This window comes from Corythoichthys intestinalis, chromosome 7 (genome assembly GCF_030265065.1).
Source record: "Corythoichthys intestinalis isolate RoL2023-P3 chromosome 7, ASM3026506v1, whole genome shotgun sequence".
NCBI classification, from domain to species: domain Eukaryota; kingdom Metazoa; phylum Chordata; class Actinopteri; order Syngnathiformes; family Syngnathidae; genus Corythoichthys; species Corythoichthys intestinalis.
The window spans coordinates 19,205,830-19,225,384 of NC_080401.1; the positions used below are offsets into that span (position 1 = coordinate 19,205,830).

Consider the following 19,555-nt stretch of genomic DNA (forward strand, 5'->3'; position numbering starts at 1 on the left):
ATTGGAAAAAATCTTGCGGCACACCACAAACCAAAAATGTTCCAAAATTACTTTCTGTACAGTATATTTATTTATAAAACAGTTTCTCAATATTTATACTTACTCAGTGTGAAACTTGAGCAGGTTTACATGAACCCAAATCTGATACCCTGGCAGGAATCTTCATCAACAGCTCTCAGCCTCTGTTTTTATTTTTTATAACAGTTAGGCCTGACATGATTAGCAGAGTAACCAGTCACCTGCAAATAGTGATTTCTTTGACATGTTCAAAATCCAGTGTACAACAGAGCCATACACTCTGATGACAAATGTTTCGTAGTTAAGCTTAAAAATATTTTTTTGCACAAACACCCACTTCAGAGGCTGCTTTCGACCATCCTCACCTAAGGGTAATAGTTTGCACATACCAGCATCTCTTTGCTAATTGAAGAGAACCTCCGACATGTTCACAAGGTCAGAAAGCAGCTCGACACGACCCACATTTACAACGGCTTAACCTAAGCTGGGTCATTATTGGTGACATTTGTCTTGACAGTTTCACATACTGAGGCAAAAAGATGCTGTCAAGACTAGGGATGTCCAGGATGATCCAGGTTTTTGCACTTCTGATCCGAAACCGATATTGTTTTGCACTTTCAATCCGATATGATAATGGCCGATACCGATACCGGCCTATCTGAGCATGTGTTAAAGTTTAAAGTTATTTAGCCTCCTTACTTAGTTGTCAGACTCATGTTGAAAGAGGTTTTAGTACTCTTGATAACAACTAGCTAGCTGAATTAGGTGAGTTTGAATAACACACAACGGTTGGTAACAAGAAACTGACCTGTTTATTCAGTGACAAACAAAACATTATAAATAACAAACAGAAATGGCATAGTCAGTCAGTAAAACGTGCAAATAATATTGTAAACTGTTTTAAAAAAAGCAAAACACATAAACAACCTCAGTGGAAAATCCCACAAACCCCCCAAGCTATTAGATGCTTTTAATGTTTCGTGCATTAGTTACAAAAATTGTATAAAAAGCCTCTCCGGTTTAAATAAACGACTATTTCAGTATCAAGTTAACATTTTAAAACAGTAAAGTCCCCATTCTGTATCAGCAGCTTTAAACTACATTCAATTCATTTAATTTTGCGAATCAACTGTTGAAGTTGTTAAAATTGCTCCCGTTATTCCATAATTTCCTTTCTGTCTACTTTCGACATGTGAAAGTTTTAAAACTGTTTTGAAGATAGATTCAAGTCATGATTTTGCCGATTTAGGAGTATTTTAGATAAAAAGTTAATTAGGTTCGCTTGGATGGTTCACAACAGCCTACTAGGGAAGTCTCGTGCTTTAAGATGGCGGCTGTTTGCTAACACAACTAGTTTTCAATACTTCAATGTTGCTAATGTCTGTCATTTTGCATCTAGTTCTATATACATATGATATCTATTATCTACAGTAAAACGATGTTGACGTAGTTTGTAGCGGCTGTCAGCAGCAGTAGTCAGGTATTCTTGTGTTTTTTATCCAGCGGCATGAGTTGAGCTAAAGCCGTGAGTTGAGCATTGGCATTACCCGGGTCTATGACAAGCATTATGTTTACTCTCGGGACGCAATGCCGTCCGTTTCTCATTGCGTCCCGAAGACCGCGCTGTGTATTAGTTCCGCTTTACTTGACATATTTCAATAATTGGAATTTGGATGTTTGTGACTCGTTCTCGAATCTTCCATGGCCGAATCGCTCAAGGATGTAATGACGGCTGGGCATGTTATACCGTGGTTCTAAGTGTTGGATGCTGCGTCTTTACTCACGAGAGATAATGGCTCGTCATCCAGAATGAGTTCTTCGGCAATGACTCTTGTTATTCCCTGGGCTTTGGGACTGTCGAGTGCCAGTTTGTCACGCATAGCAAAAGTTTCTGCCGGTGTTAGTTGCGTAGGACCTTTCTTTTTGTCTTCGGTTTTCTTAACATACTTCTTATATTGTTTGTGGTGGTATTTCACTAAATGCTTGATTAGGTTGGTTGTATTAAAACTTCTTACATCTTTACCACCACGCTTGACTTTTTTGTGGCATATGTTGCACTCTGCCTCTTCGTCTTAGTCGTCCTTTAAGGTGAAATGATCCCACACAGCTGACATTTTTACCGATAGTCTCTCGGTAAATTGGGAGACGGTAATGTAAATGTAGTGTGTTGAAGGTGTGCCGTAAAATGCGGACCGGATTTTAGGGAAACCGAAGCAAAAACTGGAATGGATTATGTAAATCGGTGCGCTGGAAAATTGGACCGGATTTTTAAAAAAAATGGATCGGAAGTCTGGATCGGAATTTTTCCGTGTTGGCCGATCCGATACCAGTGCACATTTTTTTGCCCATATCGGCGTCCGATCCGATCCAAAAATCGGATCGGGACATCTCTAGTCAAGACTCACATACTGCATTTCAGGGCAAACGCACAAATATTGTGGGCTAATACATTTTTTAAGCAATTCATTAGACAAAGGTTGAAGTGCCTTGATACTCACTTGGGCATAGCACGGTACAACTCAGCTCTTCTCAGCTTTACTTGACTTTAGGGGTAGGAACCTCTTGGTACCTCACGATACGATACGATTTGCGATACAAAGCTCACGATAACGATCTCACGATGTGGCGATACAACGATTATCAATACATTGGTCGTCCAATACATTTGAAGTGGGAGGGTTGCAGCGAATTGACCCCTCTCATCTCTATGGCTGTCAGTGCCATCCAATGCCAGAAAACGAAGGAATATTGGGCCATTTCAGGTCATTACCTGTTTATTTTCAGTCATTACCTGTTGATTTTGGGGCATTTTATGTGTCATTTCCTATTGATTTTGGGTTACAGAACAGGAAGTGACCCGAGAATGAGTAGGCAGTAGAGGTGTGCGAAATTTCCGATTCTTAAATTATTCGTGATCCGGCCTTGGAAGATTCGAGAACAATTCACAAACATCCAAATTCCCATTATTGAAATATGGCAAGTAAAGCAGAACTAAAACACAGTCAGCGCGGTCTTCGGGATGCAATTAGGAACGGACCGAGAGTAAACATCATGCTCAACACATGCCGCTGGATAATAAACCAATAATACCTGACTGCGGCCGACAGCCACTACAAAGTACGCCCAGATAATGCTACGGTAGATATCACTTGTATATAAAACTAGATTTGAAATTACAGACTTGCCGGCGTTAGCACGTGTGTAGAAAACTAGATGCGAAATGACAGACTCGCCGGCGTTGGTAAACAGCCGCCATCTCAAAGCAGTACATAGACTTCTCTGGAAGGCTGTTGTAGCGAACTTCCAAACGAACCTAATTAACTTTTTATCTAAAATACTCCTAAATCGGCAAAATCTTGACTTGAATCTATCTTTAAATGGTGAAACAGTTTTTTTAAACTTTCACATGTCAAAAGTAGACAGAAGGGAAATTATGGAATAACGGAAGCAATTTTAACAACTTTAACGGTTGATTCACAACATTAAAGTAATTGTATGTAGTTTAAAGCTGCTGATACAGAATGGGGACTTATTTAGTATTTAGCATTTTATTTACTGTTTTGAACAGTTAACTTAATAGTGAATTAGTAGTTTATTTAACCCTGAGAGGATTTTTGTAAAGCAGCTAATTGCTGGGGGGGGTGGGGGGGCATCAATAATCGATTTATAATCGAATCGTTAGGTGCCCCAAGATTCCCACCTCTAGTAGGCAGTGACCGAAACTCAACAGGACCTGTAAATGCCCCTAAAATCGGAAAGAGTGACAATGAATGCTCTGGTTTTATGAGGCGATGAATGCTCTGGTTTAGGTTTGGAATGAACAAATTTCATTTGTCCTTCCCGATCTTAATGGATTGAGCGTCGAGCACAGTCAATGGCAGCCATAGAGTTACTATTATGGTGGTTTTGGAGATTTTGGTAGCAACTTGTTGGGTCCTTCGTCTTTTTTTTTTTTTTTTTTTTTTTTTTTAAACATTGACACCTTTTTAAAATGATATCTCGATTCTTGGGATGAGCGTATCGATAACCTTTTGGAATGCAAACTATCATGATATATCACCATTTCGATATTTTGTCACACCCCTACTTGACTTGGTGCTGTTTAACCAAATGGAGACATTGGAAATAGGAATACAAAGAAGAGAAAGATGTGGGACAAACTTTTGGGACTAGTTAAACTCAAGTCAAAACAGTATGCATGAGGCCATGCTTTACTCACCGCTTGTTTTTGTATTTAAGCTTTAATATAACAAATACTGATTTGATCTGACTCAAATTCTGCTTTACTTTTGCATCTCGTTTCTAGTGGATGTCATGAAACAGATCGATATTCCATCTGTTTTTGTGAGCGAAGGGACAGCCAACTCTCTAAAGGAAGAATACCTATTTGACAAAGGGTAAATTGATGTTAAATGCAGTATATACAGTGCTGGCCAAAAGTATTGGCACCCCTGCAATTCTGTCAGATAATGCTCAATTTCTCCCAGAAAATGATTGCAATTACAAATGCTTTGGTAGTAATATCTTCATTTATTTTGCTTGCAATGAAAAAACACAAAAGAGAATGGGAAAAAAAATTGAATCATTATCATTTTACACAAAAATCAAAATGGGCCGGACAAAAGTATTGGCCCCCTTTTGAAAAATCATGTGATGCTTCACTAATTTGTGTAATTAACAGCACCTGTTACTTACCTGTGGCACATAACAGGTGGTGGCAATAACTAAATCACACTTCCATCCAGTTAAAATGGATTAAAGTTGACTCAACATTCGTCCTGTGTCCTTGTGTGTACCACATTGAGCATGGAGAAAAGAAAGAAGACTAAAGAACTGTCTTGAGAAGCAAAATTGTAAGGAAGCATGGGAAATCTCAAGGCTACAAGCCCATCCCCAAAGACCTGAATGTTCCTGTGTCTACCGTGCGCAGTGTCATCAATAAGTGTAAAGCCCATGGCACTGTGGCTAACCTGATGTGGACGGAAAACAAAAATTGACAAGAGATTTCAACGAAAGATTGTGCGGATGGTGGATAAAGAACCTCGACTAACATCCAAACAAGTTCAAGCTGTCCTGCAATCAACCCGTACTATCCGTCGGCATCTGAATGTAAAGGGACATTATGGTAGGATACCCAGGAAGGCGCCACTTCTGACGCAGAGACATAAAAAAGCCAGGCTGGAGTTTGCCAAAACGTTTTGGAAGAATGTTCTCTGGTCAGGTGAGACAAAAGTAGAGCTTTTTGGGAAAAGGCATCAACATAGAGTTTACAGGGGAAAAAACGAGGCCTTCAAAGAAAAGTCCTCACAGTCAAACATGGCGGAGGTTCCCTGATGTTTTGGGGTTGCTTTGCTGCCTCTGACACTGGACTGCTTGACCGTGTACATGGCATTATGAAATCTGAAGACTACCAACAAATTTTGTAGCATAATGTAGGGTCCAATGTGAGAAAGTTGTCTCCCCCTCAGCTATGTCTTCCAGCAGGAAAATGACCCAGAACACACTTCAAAAAGCACTAGAAAATGGTTTGAGAGAAAGCACTGAAGACTTTTAAAGTGGCCAGCAATGTATTCCAGACCTGAACCCAATAGAACACCTGTGGAGAGATCTGAAAATGGCAGTTTAAAGAAGACACACTTCAAATCTCAGAGACCTGGAGCATTTGGCGAAAGAAGAATGGTCTAAGATTCCAGCAGAGCATTGTAAGAAACTCCTTGATGGATACCGGAAGAAGTTGTTCGCAGTTATTTTGTCTAACGGTTGTGCTACCAAGTATTGGGCTGAGGGTGCCAATACTTTTGTCTGGCCAATTTTTTGCGGTTTTGTGTAAAATGATAATGATTTAAAAAAAAAAAATTCATTCTTTTTTGTGTTTTTCATTGCAAGCAAAATAAATGAAGATGTTACGACCAAAGCATTTGTAATTGCAATAATTTCTGGGGGAAATTGAACATTATCTGACAGAATTGCAGGGGTGCCAATACTTTTGGCTAGCACTATACAGTAGTCTGGATATTACCTGCTGTTTTAAATCATTTTTTCTCTCTAACAATGTGACTTGGCTTCTTTAGAGGCCGCGTGATCCTCATGCCTGACTTCAGCCTGCCACTTGAGTTCTACTTGATCCCCTTCCTCATCATCGTTGGAATCTGCCTCATCCTCATTGTTGTCTTCATGGTAGGTGCCTTATTGGAATAAAACTTCTCCAATGGATCAGACTGGTCATGCAACTCCTGTCCATTTATATGTAGTGCAAATGAAGAGAAATATTGTGATTTAGTAATGGAAACATTTTTTTATGGATTCATTGTACCAAGATCACAAAGTTCGTTCAAGATCGGCACAGGGCTAGGAGGAGCCGCTTACGAAAAGATCAGTTGAAGAAACTTCCCATCCACAAGTACAAAAAAGGTAATTAACCTCTTCCCATTTTTCTAAGTATTGTAAAGATTTGTCTCTATACTGCATGTGCTTTCTCACGATTCCACCTTGGTGCTAATCGGATTATAACAGTCTCAAATGTCTTTTTCTTTTAAAGCTCTCCCTGGGTGATCGGAGGTATATTGTGTAGACAGTGGACACACACAAATGTGTTGTCAGGCCAAACTGTGGTTTCTTGGTGCTGAGTGGAAACAGTTTATTAGTTTGATGACACATAAGACGTTTTTTCTTTCTTTTGCTAAGTGGGACAGTTAATCAAGTTTAGCTCAGGACACCCCCTGATCAGGCTTAACATGTCAGCTATGAAAACAAAAATCATAGCAAACATACCAACTAGACACTGTGTAATTTGCAGAGCAAATGAAAGAATATGCGGCATATGGCTTGTTCGGGGGGGAATAAGAAATTCTGTCTTTTGTCGTAATACACAAGGTTTTTGTTTTAAATGTAATGTTTAGTTGTAATTCTGCTAATTGAGGAGGTTGTGAGCCATGGGGCTCCTTTCTCTTGCAAGCCAAACACAGCGTGTGGTGCTGGATTGATGTTCTGGCACGTAGCGTATGCTCCAAGTTTCCTTCTTCCATCTGTATGACGAAGCGAGCTGAGTCAGAGTATTGGGTGACAGGGAGGAGACACCAAATGTGAGACTAATCGTTTGTAAAAGGCTTGCTTGGCGGGGAACCAAATGATGACTGAGTATGTAGGGAGCCCAAAAGTGAGCAATGTGATAAAATTCATTATAGATGCTTATTTGCCGAAGACTGCAAAAGGAACTGGCTAGTTTAAAACAGGAAGTAGAGCAGTAATTAGCCAATTGAGGTTACTTTATCTAGGTACTGACTTCTTAGGACTAAGTATCTTAATTACCATAATTTTCGGAATGTAAGCCACTACTTTTTTCGCCTCATTTTGTATCCTGTGGCTTATAGTCCAGTGCGTATTATTTGTGGATTTATTTGGGTTAAGATGGTAACACTTTATTTGACAGCGGCGTCATAAGACCGTCATAATTATGACATGACACAATCTTGAGCATTACTATTCGAATGTTTATAATAGATGTAATTAAGTGTGATCCGGCAAATTATGCCACTAACTCTATTTATGTCCAGCTCGGATCCTTTCCAGTACATCCATTCAAAAGTGAGATAATTTGCCAGATGACACTAAATAACATCTTTTATAAGCATTATTTAATGCTCATGACAGTGTCACGTCATAATTATGATTGTCTTATGACAGTCTTATGGCGTCACTGTGAAATAAAGTGTTACCATATACCATAACTAGCAATAAATGAAACAACTGGAACAGTAACTGAAGAAATAATTAGCACGGAGCATGAATTTTGATTGTTATTTACATCTGTAGCATTGCAATGCATGCTCGGAGGCATGTTGGACGACAACAGTGTTGACAGCAGGTAGCAGCAGAGGTTGACTGCCTCCTCCAAAGGAGCAGTGATGGCCAAATGAAGTTTCTTGGAGCAATTAAGCTTTGCAGCCAATTGGTTCAAAGCTTCATTGCTTCAAGATGCTTCAAATGAACCACCATGAAGCTTTGAACCAATTGGCTGCAAAGCTTCATGGTGGTTTATTTGGTCTTATGACATCTTATGATGCCGCTGTCAAATAAAGTGTTAACAGTTAATATCTTTTGGTGTAAATATCCCATAATACAATGAGGACAGCTGCGGCTCATAGTCCAGTGCGGCCTATCTATGAACATATGCCATTTTCGTGTCAAATTTGGGTGGTGGCTGCTTATAGTCAGTTGCGCCTTATAGTCCGAAAATTACGGTAAATCACAAATCATGGATTTGTATTACTTTTTAATGATCTTCCTTGCAAGTATACCAGCTTTGTAGACATTATCTAAAATTTTGCCTTTAACATGACACTATAAAACAAATTAATAAAACACTACGTTTGCACCTTTTTGATAACATCATGTTTTATAAATCTATTTTTGAAGAAGTTGACTTTTGGAAGTGAACATTTTTGACCATATCCTTCTTTCAGAACACAAACTTTCATTACAGCACGTGTCCATGTAATGCTATTTTGTCACTTCACCTTTGGTTCAAAGCAGTGTTGCTTCTTCGCGTGTCCCCGTACTGCGAGTGTGCTGTAACAAATGTATGAGAAAAAGTAGTTCTTTTCCTGTGTTTCTATAGACACGTGACAGACATTTTTCTCCACTTGTGCGCAATTCAGCTATAACAAAGTAAAGTAAGGTGTATACTTTGGCTAATGTATGACCAAGTACACCATGCAACGCTGGTCTGGTTGATTTGAAGTGTAAATAAATGACAAGTTGGCTGAAGTGTTCATGCTTGGGTGCAGGGAAAGACAAAAGCAACACTTTGCACTACATTTGTAGAAAACAACTTTTTACGGGCGTATGATGACCATTCTGAAACGGCTATATTGAACTGTAAACACCAAAGCACATACCACAATATAAAATGTCTACAGTGGCTTCGAATTGTACCACAATACAAATAATAGTATGTTATTAGCACACCATTACAAATGAGTGTGCGGCCACCGTAGTCGTCGGGGCTAACGTTAACTTGGATACGCATTATGTGACTATTATAACTAGAGGAGTGCAAAATTTCCGATTCTTAGATTATTCGCGGTTCGGCCGTGGAAGATTTGACAACGATTCACAAATATCCAAATTCCGATTATTAAATTATACCAGGTACAGCGGAAGTAAAACACAGTCAGCGCGGTCTTTGGGACGCAATGAGGAACGGACCGAGAGTAAATATCATGTTCAACTCATGCCGCTAGATAAAAAAAAACAATCATACCTGACTGCGGCTGACAGCCGCTACAAAGAACGCCCAGGTGCTAGTTGCTACAAACATACGGCTACAGTAGATATCATATATGTGTAGAACTAGATGCAAAATGACAGACGACGTCAGTGTTGGACCATGTATTATTGAACAGAGATGCGAAATGACAGACTCTCCGGCGTAAGTAAACAGCCGCCATCTTAAAGCAGTAGACCTCTCTAGAAGGCTCTGTTGTAGCGAACCTAATTAACTTTTTATCTAAAATACTCCTAAATCGGCAGAATCTTGTCTTGAATCTATCTTTAAATGATGAAATAGTGTTAAAACTTTAACAAAAGTAGACAAAGGGAAATTATGGAATAACGAGAGCAATTTTAACAACTGTAACAGTTGATTCACAACATTAATTTAATTGAATGTAGTTTAAAGCTGCTGATACAGAACGGGGACTGGAGTTTTTTATTTACTGTTATTTTTGTATATTTGTTTACTGTTATATGTTAACTTGATACTGAAATAGTAGTTTGGTTTAGCCTGAGAGGATTTTTGAACAATTTTGGAACTAATGTACAAAACATAAAAAAATAAAAATAAAAAAAAGGAGGGGGGTGCATCAATAATCGTTTTATAATCGAATCGGAGCCTCTGAATCGTATTCGTAATCGAATTGTTAGGTGCCCAAAGATTCCCTGCTCTAATTATAACTAGGGATGTCACCGATCCGATCACGTGATCGGAAACCAGGCTAATCACGCCATTTTTCAAATGATCAGAATCAGGTGAAAAGGATCGGGTTTTTAATTTAACAAAGATGATATTTTTTAAGGGCTAAAAAGTAACAAAATAATTCAGAAATACAATGGCATTGCCAAAAAAAAACTATACTCCGCACACTCACAGAAAAAGCAGAAGATGAAGCACTGTAAACAATAAAGTACTGTAACATCTTTGGAACTTTTGTAAAAAGAAAAATAAACTCGATATCAGATTGGGACTGTATCGGCAGATTCTCAAAATCAGGTGACTCAGTTGCAAAAATATGCGATCGGGACATCCCTAACTATTAGGGTTGGGCATCGAGCATCGATGGGATCCGGGGCTAACACTCAGGTTCTCCCGGAACCGTTCGAATGTTTTAAAATTTCGATTCCAAGTTTCGATGCCCTGACCGCCGGCCGGAAAAAAATAGCTGCCAAACAAGTGGCTAATTTAGCTTAGCACAAAAACGTGTTGCTTTGCTTCACATAAATTACAACAAGGTAACAGAATAAACACACTGAAATTATAGCAGACCCTCTGTTAAAATGTGCAAACTTACAGATTTAGTTTTATCAAACGTTCCCAATGATGTGTAGTGCAGAGCAGGTGTGTAGCGTCTGTACACTTCAAGGATTCTTTTCCAGCTAAAGTAGTGTTCTTTTTGTCTGCTGCTTTCAATAAGTCACCTCTAGGGTAAGCCAAGCGCACATAGCAAAACCAAAGAAAAACTGTACAGTCCGGAGTTACAGTAGTGACATCTTGTGGACGGATGAACAATATATCAGTTTATTAAGAAATCAAACTTAAAAAGTAGTCAAACTTTAAGATCAAGGGACAAGGGACAAGGGACCTCCTGCCATCCCTGAAGGCCGGTTGATGGGCGCGCGGGTGGCCCGGGGGACCACCCTGGGTCCCGGGGGGCGGACGGTGGCTCCTTTGCTGGGCGGCGGGAGGAGGGATGGGCTGCGCATTGAATGATCACAATGGGAGTATGTCAGACTCTCCATGTGAAACATTAAAACTGTTCAGAATCCGGGCACTTAGACTTCCATTCTCTGTGTCAAACAGCTGAACAGGACAGGTTTTATTTAAAAAAAAAAAAAAAAAAAAAAAAAAAAAGATCAAGGGACAGAACACCCGTCTGACATCTGCAAGATTTCAGCCCTTACCAAACTTATAGAAATACCCCTTAAAACAAACAATGCAAACACTCTAAAACATAGGCAAAAGAATGTGTCTAGTTTTCGCCGTGAGCTTTTGAAAAATAAACATCCTTGTGAAAGTGCACTCCTTTGGAAAGAAACTTCATCGTATTCAAGTTCAACGACTGATATTTATAGACAAGGTAAAAATAACCCTGTGAGAAATTCATAGCAACATTAATTGAAAGTTCATATAATTTATAAAATAATCGAAGTTAAGAAATGAATATAAACTATGCAATTTTTTTTACCCTGCCGATTAAAAGAATCTGAATTGAGAATCGTTTGGATCTGGAATCGAAACATTGAATCGTAACCGGGAACCATTCAAATTCAAATGATGCCCAACCCTAATCGGGACATCCCAAACTATAACTATTTAGGGTGTTATGTGAATTATTTTTAAACAAAAATAACATAGAAAAATGCTTGTCTTTATAAATGCTTCATTGAGTGAGTCCACTCAAATCTGCTCACTGTGCTGAGAACAGCCGCTCACTTACACACACATAATGAGTTGCCACAGCAAACTATTGCTTGTGTTTAATAAGCTAAACCATGATTGACGCATTCGGCGCTCTTGAAGGTAGTGCTCCGAAGCTTCTCTGGCAAGATCAAAGCTTCAACTCCTCTCAATCATCGTTAACTATAACAAGCAAACTCCAGTGCGCTGCTGACCAAGAAAAGCAGTGGGAGGGAGAGTGAGAGGCTGTACGAGCATGAAGCAGAAAAACAAAAATATATTTATTTAATTAAAAGCTCGATCCCTTTCACCAGATTCCGATCCTCTGAAAAATGGTGTGATCGGCCTGATTTCCGATCACGTGATCTGATCGGGACATACCTAGAAAAAAAGGTGACTGTGATAAGTGTAATAGTCTCCCAACGTCGCATTTTCATTGCTTTTGTACCTTCCAAAGATGGTATACGCTGAAGTCTATGGTGCTCGTGTAATTGGTGCACAATAGCAGCGTGAGACACAGGATATGTGTCAATACGCAGGATTATGCAACGGCAGCTGCCGTGCCTGTCATCATTACTCTGCCATTTCAATGTCTTTGGTTCCATGTGATTGCAGAGTGTTGCATCATCCCCACTCAGTTTTTTTGTCAGCCAGGTTTTTGATGACAATCGCCATCGACTTAGAGCTTATGTCACATATTTCAATGCTCAATGCTATCCTAAAGCCTATACACACACACACTTGGAGTGAACAGAGCAGCTGTGGTTTTTCGAGCCTGAGCGCAGAGCAGCTCTCATTCAGCAACACGCTGCACACTTTTGGCTGATTCTGGCAGCGACTTAGTTGTCCTCCTAGCACACTTCACAGTACTCATCAGAAGTTTAGTGGGACAGCGTGGCTCCTCTGAGAGGCGAGAACGCTGCTGGAAAGCTAGCTGATAAATGGGGGGCGGCTGAGTTGTAATGGCTCGAATGCCAATTTAATAGTCTGTGTCTGTTGGATAGTCTATTGGAGAAAGAAAATGTAAAATGCAAAGCTAGTGTTACATCACTCGCTGAATAATTGTTTCAGAGTCCAAAAGGCACCAAACCAGTTCTTCAGGTCTTTAAGAAAGCCTGGGCAGGTTCACTGAATGTCAACTTGCTATATTTGTTTATGGAAGGTTGTGTTTACAAAAGAGAAAAAGAAAAAGCAACGTTTGCAGAAGACATGTATCATATGAATTTCAAGTGCCTTTGCGGTACTTTAAACATATTAAGAAGTACATTATCTTCTTGTAGCATCGTCAATAAATATTTGCGAATGAAAATGGTTACTACATGAAAGCAAGGCTCTAAACTCAACTCTAACACAAAATGTTTCTTACAAATTTTGGGCCATTTCACGCCTTAACCCAAACATTAGATTTTTCACACCCAAAAAATATAACTCGACCATTCTCATAATGCAGTGCTTCTCAATTATTTTCTGTCACGCCCCCCCAAGGAAGAAGAAAAATGTTTCGCGCCCCCCCCAAACTCTCTGCCGCCACTGTAAATAGTATCATTTGTCTATAAAATTACTATTATAAATACGCATCTGCCTAACATTGTGTCCTTTTTTTCTAATAAAGAAAAAAAGTAACATAGATCAACTTATAATAAAGTATAACTTTATTAACATTGTTTTGTTTGTAACAGAGAAGACGTGCATCAATTTGCCTGAATTAAAAAAAAAAATTCACATCCAAACTAAAAAATACACTCAAGGTACATTTTTGACCATTTGATACAGAAAAATAAAATGTAATAAAATCAGTAAATAATAACAAATTAAAATTGATTAGAAACATTCACTCATGAGGACAATGTGCCAAAAAATTTGACCGAAAAAACAAATCTGAATAAAAGAGAAAAAAAAAAGTGTCCTTGGACAGGAGAGTTTTTATTTTTGCTGCTCACAGTATTTTCCTCCTTTGCAATGGTGTGGAGTTATTTTGCAATTAGCATGCTAACAATGCTCACTGGTTTACTGATATAACACTGACAAAGCAGGACGATTGTTGGCAATATTAGGCACGTTTTCACTGAAAAAATCAAGCGGCTTAACAATGAGATTGGGGTCTAATGTCTTTAAGTGGCGTCTTAATTGATTTGGCTTCTGGCTGTCTGCTATAATTATTTTTAGACACAGTAAACAGTGGTCTTTCATCATCACCCACTGTATTAAAAGTCAAAGCTAAAAGGCAAACGGCACGAAAAAAGCGCATTCACGGCGGCCGAGGTAGAACCGTAGGTGAGGGCGGTCGTCGTGACGATCCCAAGCCGAAAATGGCACTTCTCGAGCGGCGACGTGAGAACCGGACAAGACAGTGAGTCGCTGCGTGAGTGAGTCCGGTCGGAAAACGGCTTTCGAAAACGGCGGTGGCACACTGCTCTTCATATCTGTTGTCTGTGTGTGCTGAGTGCTCTTCCTTAGTTCAAAAATACTGCGCGCACTCTGAAAATGAGAGCGCCACTGCCACCTACTGAGTGGATGTGCAAGTACACTTTATTTCAGTACGGCAAAAAAAAAAAAAAAAAAAAAAAAAAAACATGTTCCCCGAGGTCACATGCGCCCCCACTGGCATCGCTCTGCGCCCCCCCAGGGGGGCGCGCGCCCCACTATTTGAGAAATACTGTCATAATGTAAAAATAAAATGTAGTTGCCGGATCTTAAAACTGTTCCATTTATATTTGCTGTGCAACCGTCATACAATGCATTGCCGGAACAATGTGGTCTGCCTCATAGATACAGTGAGGAGCAGAAGTATTGCACCCCTTGTGATTTTGCAAGTTCACCCATTTATAAAATAGGTAGAGGTCTGAAATTTTAATCATAGATGCATTTCCACTGATCGAGACATAATTTTTAAAAATCCAGTTATCACATTGTGTTTTTTTCTTATTAAATCATTTATTTGTAATTTACTGGGGTTCATAAGTCCCCTGATTCCCTGAGAATCAGCAATAATTATAACACTGAAAGTGTTTTCAGTCTATCTTAAAGCAGAAATGTGAAGTGATTTCATAACATGCCAAATAGGGTCACAATTAAAGTAATTAAACATTGTCCAACAAATAAAGCATGAAAAAACAATTTATATGTTGTATATTTGACAAAATAATCGCGTTTCCGAAGTTCGAGCCTGAAAAGGGACGAACCCGGAAGTGATACGTCACACCGGGAACAGCGATGGCAGCTCCATACATACGGCCACCATACAAAGCCCTTCAAACAATGATTCAAACAGCGATATAAGTGATAGATCGAGCGCAAGGGAGGAGATCTCGCCACACACCGCCGTGGCATCTTACCGAGAAGCAATGCAACAAACAATACTGTTCTATGGCGGACTTCCCTTGCACTTCCTGGTGTGACGTAATTTCCGAAGATTTACGAAGATTGCTGAAGAAAAGCATTTTCGTTGTCAGGGGCGTTGCTATGGGTTAAACAAAGAATCTGGAAGGGTTGCGTTTAAAAAAATAATTAAAATATGCTTATAATTGTTTAGCCATTGATATTATTTAAAAACATGGTTGGCCAACCTTAGTTCACATTTCCGCTTTAAAAGAAGTCCACCTATAAACCACCCATTTGAGCTCATTATTGGTACCTGTGCACCCCACAGTCAGTCATAATCCAACTGCTACCATGGGCAACACCAGAGTGCTTTTCGAAAGACACCAGAGAAAAAAAATGTTGAGCTCCAAAAAGATGGAAAAAGCTATGGGACAATTGGAAAGCAGCTTGGTGATAATAAATCAACAGTTGCAGCAATTGTTAGAAAATGGAAAAGGCTAAACATGACTGATAATCTACCTCGGACTGGGGTTCCATGTAAAATATCTCCTTGTGGGACATCACTCATGATGAGAAAAGTGAGACGGCAAGAGCTGGTCAATGACCTTAAGAGAGCTGGATGCAGAGTTTCAAAGGCTACTGTCAATAGAACACTACGGTGCAATGGTTTAAAATCATTCATTGTTCAGAGGGTTCCCCTGTTGAAGCCAGTATATGCAAAGGCCCGTCTTAAGTTTGCCCAGGGACCATCAGAATGATGCAAAGGGGTTATGGGAGAAAGTCATGTGGTCAGATAGGACCAAAGTAGAACTTTTTAGTGCAAACTTCACTCGTAGTGTGGGGGGGATGCGTGCAATCCCAAGAACACCATACCCACTGTGAAGCATGGGGGTGGAAACATCATGCTTTGGGGCTGTTTTTCTGCAAAGGGGCCAGGACGACTAATCTGTGTAAAGGAAAGAATAAATGGGGCCATGTATCGAGAGATTTTGAGTCAAAATCTCCTTCCATCAGCAAGGGCATTGAGGATGAGACGTGGCTGGGTCTTTCAGCAAACACACAGCCAGGGTGATTTTCTGTTTTTTTTTTTTTTTTCCCCACATTCTGTCTCTCATGGTTGAGGTTTACCTATGTTGACAATTACAGGCCTCTCTAATATTTTCAAGTGGGAGAACTTGCACAATTAGTGGTTGACTAAATACTTATTTGCCCCACTGTAGATGTCTAAGCGCCGTCAATTGCAGCCACTGAGTGAAATGAGTCCCATATAAAGGGTTATCAACTTGACCTCAAGGGAACCATGTTGCTAAACAAACCAGCAGCGCCTACCAAAGCACTGAAACCATTTCACGGATGAATTAGTGTGGAATCTTACTGCTGCCTCTAAGCTTCTATTTCTTAATATTCAAACATGTTTGTAAAAAAAAAAAAAACTAATTAGACCTAATAGTTGACATCACACTTATTAGTTTAGCGCTTAAGTGAAATACAAGAAAGATGAAGTGAAAACTTTGCCTTGAAATTGAAGTTGCTGACAGCTGAGAGAAAATGAGGAAGGGGTGGAGGAAGAAGCAGAGGGCGGCGGTAGATATGACTGGGCGTCCATATATGGTCACATGTGAACCTGGCGTGAACACCAGAGGAAAACATGCTCACTTAGAGCTTACGTAAACACGGCAGCTCACAAGACTCCGCCCTCCCTCAAGCCAGGAAGAAACGGTGGAATTTGGGGAGGGAGTGCGTTGCTAAATTCCTTAACTCACTTCTTGGACAGGCTTGGATGTTGGGACTTGTTTTGAAAAGTCATACCATGATTGTGAGAGCAGACCGGCTCGAAAATGGCCTATGTGGAATCCATGTATTGGAGTCGCTGCTCAGTGTTTAGCATAATGATCAGCCTGCTTTTAGTCACAGCTTACGCTGAGGCACTCACATGTAAATTTACTGACGTCACACACTGCTCCAAATGAGCCCGCCTTTCAAAAGGCACATGCTTGTAAAGAAAATGTTATCTTTACATTTGATGCTTGTATTTAATTAAATGGAATTAATTGATCTCGATTAAGCACATTTTAATTGTACAATATTATTTGTCCCAAATATATGTGAAAAAATTAGGACACCCCATTAAATATTGAGTTTTTTATTAAGAAATGTTCACATATCAATGTCGGATCTTGTTTTCTTTATCTCTGGAAAAGAAAGTGATTTAATTGCAGGTAAAGAACAAAAAATAACATTGTTTTACTCATGAACCAAATATATCAACGAAAATGCATATTCTAACTGAGGAAAAAGTTAGAACACCCTATCACCTAAAAGATAGTGTTACCCCCTTTGGCTGAGCATCACTTCAGTGAGCTGCTTTTTGTAGACATCTACCAGTCGTTGACATCGGTCTGAAGAACGTTTGCCCCATTCCTCAACGCAGAATACTTTCAGCTGTGAGATGTTTGAGGGGTTTCTTGCATGTACAGCTCGTTTCAAGTCACCCACAGCATCTTAATGGAATTAAGATCTGGGTTTTGACTCGGCCATTCCGGGACTCTACATTTTCAGCCAGTCCTTGGTGGATTTACAGGTATGTTTTGGGTCATTGTCATGTTGCAGGGTCCAGTTTTGCTTCAGCTTTAACTTTTTCACGGATTATCTCACATGTTCCTTAAGCACCCTCTGATTCACGATAGAATTCATGGTGGATTCTATGATGGTGAGCTGGCCAGGTCCTGCTGCAGCAAAGCGTCCCCAAACCCTGACACTTCCACCTCCATTCTTCACAGTTGGTATGACGTTCTTTCCCTGGAATGCTGTATTGGGTTTACTCCAAACATGTCCTCTGTTGTGGGGTCCAAATATTTGAATTTTAGATTCATCTGTCCAAAGAACATTATTACAGAAGTCCTGGTCTTTGTCTACATTTACTCTGGCCTTTATGTTCTTATAGGAGAGCAAAGGTTTCCTACTTGCACTCCTCCCATGAAGGTTAAATTTGTGAAAGCTCTTTCTGATTGTAGAGGCATGCACTTTCACATCAATAGTAGCAAGAGCCTACTGTAGGTCCCGTGATGAAATTTTAGGGTTTTTGGAGACTTCTTTTAGCATCTTGCGATCTGCCCTCGGGGTGAACTTGCTTGGACCGCCAGACCTGGGCATGTTGGCAGTTGTTTTAAATGTTCTCCACTTGTAGACTATTTGCCGTAAAGAGGAATGGCTGATTTTATATTCTTTTGAGATCTTTTGAAATCCCTTATCAGACTCATAAGTGTCTACAATCTTCTTTCTGAAGGCCTCAGACAGCTCCTTTGATCTCATCATTGTGTTTTCTCTCACTTGAACAGTCAGGGGCACACCAAACTAAATGTGAGGTTTAAATAAGGCAAGCCTCCTTCAAAACACTGGGTAATGATGTTCTAATCATGTTCACCCTATGTGATACACTTGTGTGTGATTTTAGCCATTTTAAGTGGGATTGAATTTGGGGGTGACCTGATTTATTCAACAGAAGTTGCATTTATTTAAAATTACATATTACGTAGTTATGAAATAACTGGCAGGGTCACCCATGGCAAACAGGTCCTAGGTGAAGGGCCAGACTAAGCGTGGCTCAAAATGACTCCTTATGATGAAAAAAATACATGAACTCCAGTTTCCCTTGCCCGGACGCGGGTTACCGGGGCCCCCCTCTGGAGCCAGGCCTGGAGGTGGGGCTCGAAGGCTAGCGTCTGGTGGCCGGGCCTGTCCCCATGGGGCCCGGCCGGGCACAGCCCGAAAAGGCAACATGGGTTCCCCTGCCCATGGGCTCACCACCTGTGGGAGGGGCCAAAGGGGTCAGGTGCGCAGAGAGTTGGGCGGCAGCCAAAGGCGGGGGCCTTGGCGGTCCAACCCCCAGCTGCAGAAGCTAACTCTTGGGACATGGAATGTCACCTCTCTGGCAGGGAAGGAGCCTGAGCTGGTGGGTGAGGCAGAGAAATTCCGACTAGATATAGTTGGACTCTCCTCCACACACAGCTTGGGTTCTGGTACCAATCCTCTCGAGAGGGGTTGGACTCTCTTCCACTCTGGAGTTGCCCACGGTGAGAGGCGCCAAGCAGGTGTGGGCATACTTATTGCCCCCCGGCTTGGTGCCTGTACATTGGGGTTTACCCCGGTAGACGAGAGGGTAGCCTCCCTCCGCCTTCGGGTGGGGGGGACGGGTTTTGACTGTTGTTTGCGCTTATGCACCGGACAGCAGCTCAGAATACCCACCCTTTTTGGAGTCCTTGGAGGGTGTGCTGGAGAGCGCCCCCTCTGGGGACTCCCTCGTTCTACTGGGGGATTTCAACGCTCACGTGGGCAATGACAGTGAGACCTGGAGGGGCGTGATTGGGAGGAACGGCCCCCCCCGATCAGAACCCGAGTGGTGTTCTGTTATTGGACTTCTGTGCTCGTCACGGTTTGTCCATAACGAACACCATGTTCAAACATAGGGGTGTCCATATGTGCACTTGGCACCAGGACACCCTAGGCCGCAGTTCAATGATCGACTTTGTAATCGTGTCATCG

At 40.7% G+C, this 19,555-nt stretch overlaps 1 protein-coding gene across 1 annotated transcript in view; it reads left to right on the top strand.

Moving 5' to 3' along the window:
- rnf13 (ring finger protein 13) overlaps window positions 1-19,555 on the top strand; it is an 83,868-nt gene that overhangs the window by 56,410 nt on the left and 7,903 nt on the right. The window contains exons 6-8 of the mRNA XM_057840267.1: window positions 4,325-4,415; window positions 6,090-6,195; window positions 6,336-6,429. Of these exons, the coding sequence (XP_057696250.1) occupies window positions 4,325-4,415; window positions 6,090-6,195; window positions 6,336-6,429 (291 nt within the window). The remainder of the gene's footprint in view (window positions 1-4,324; window positions 4,416-6,089; window positions 6,196-6,335; window positions 6,430-19,555) is intronic.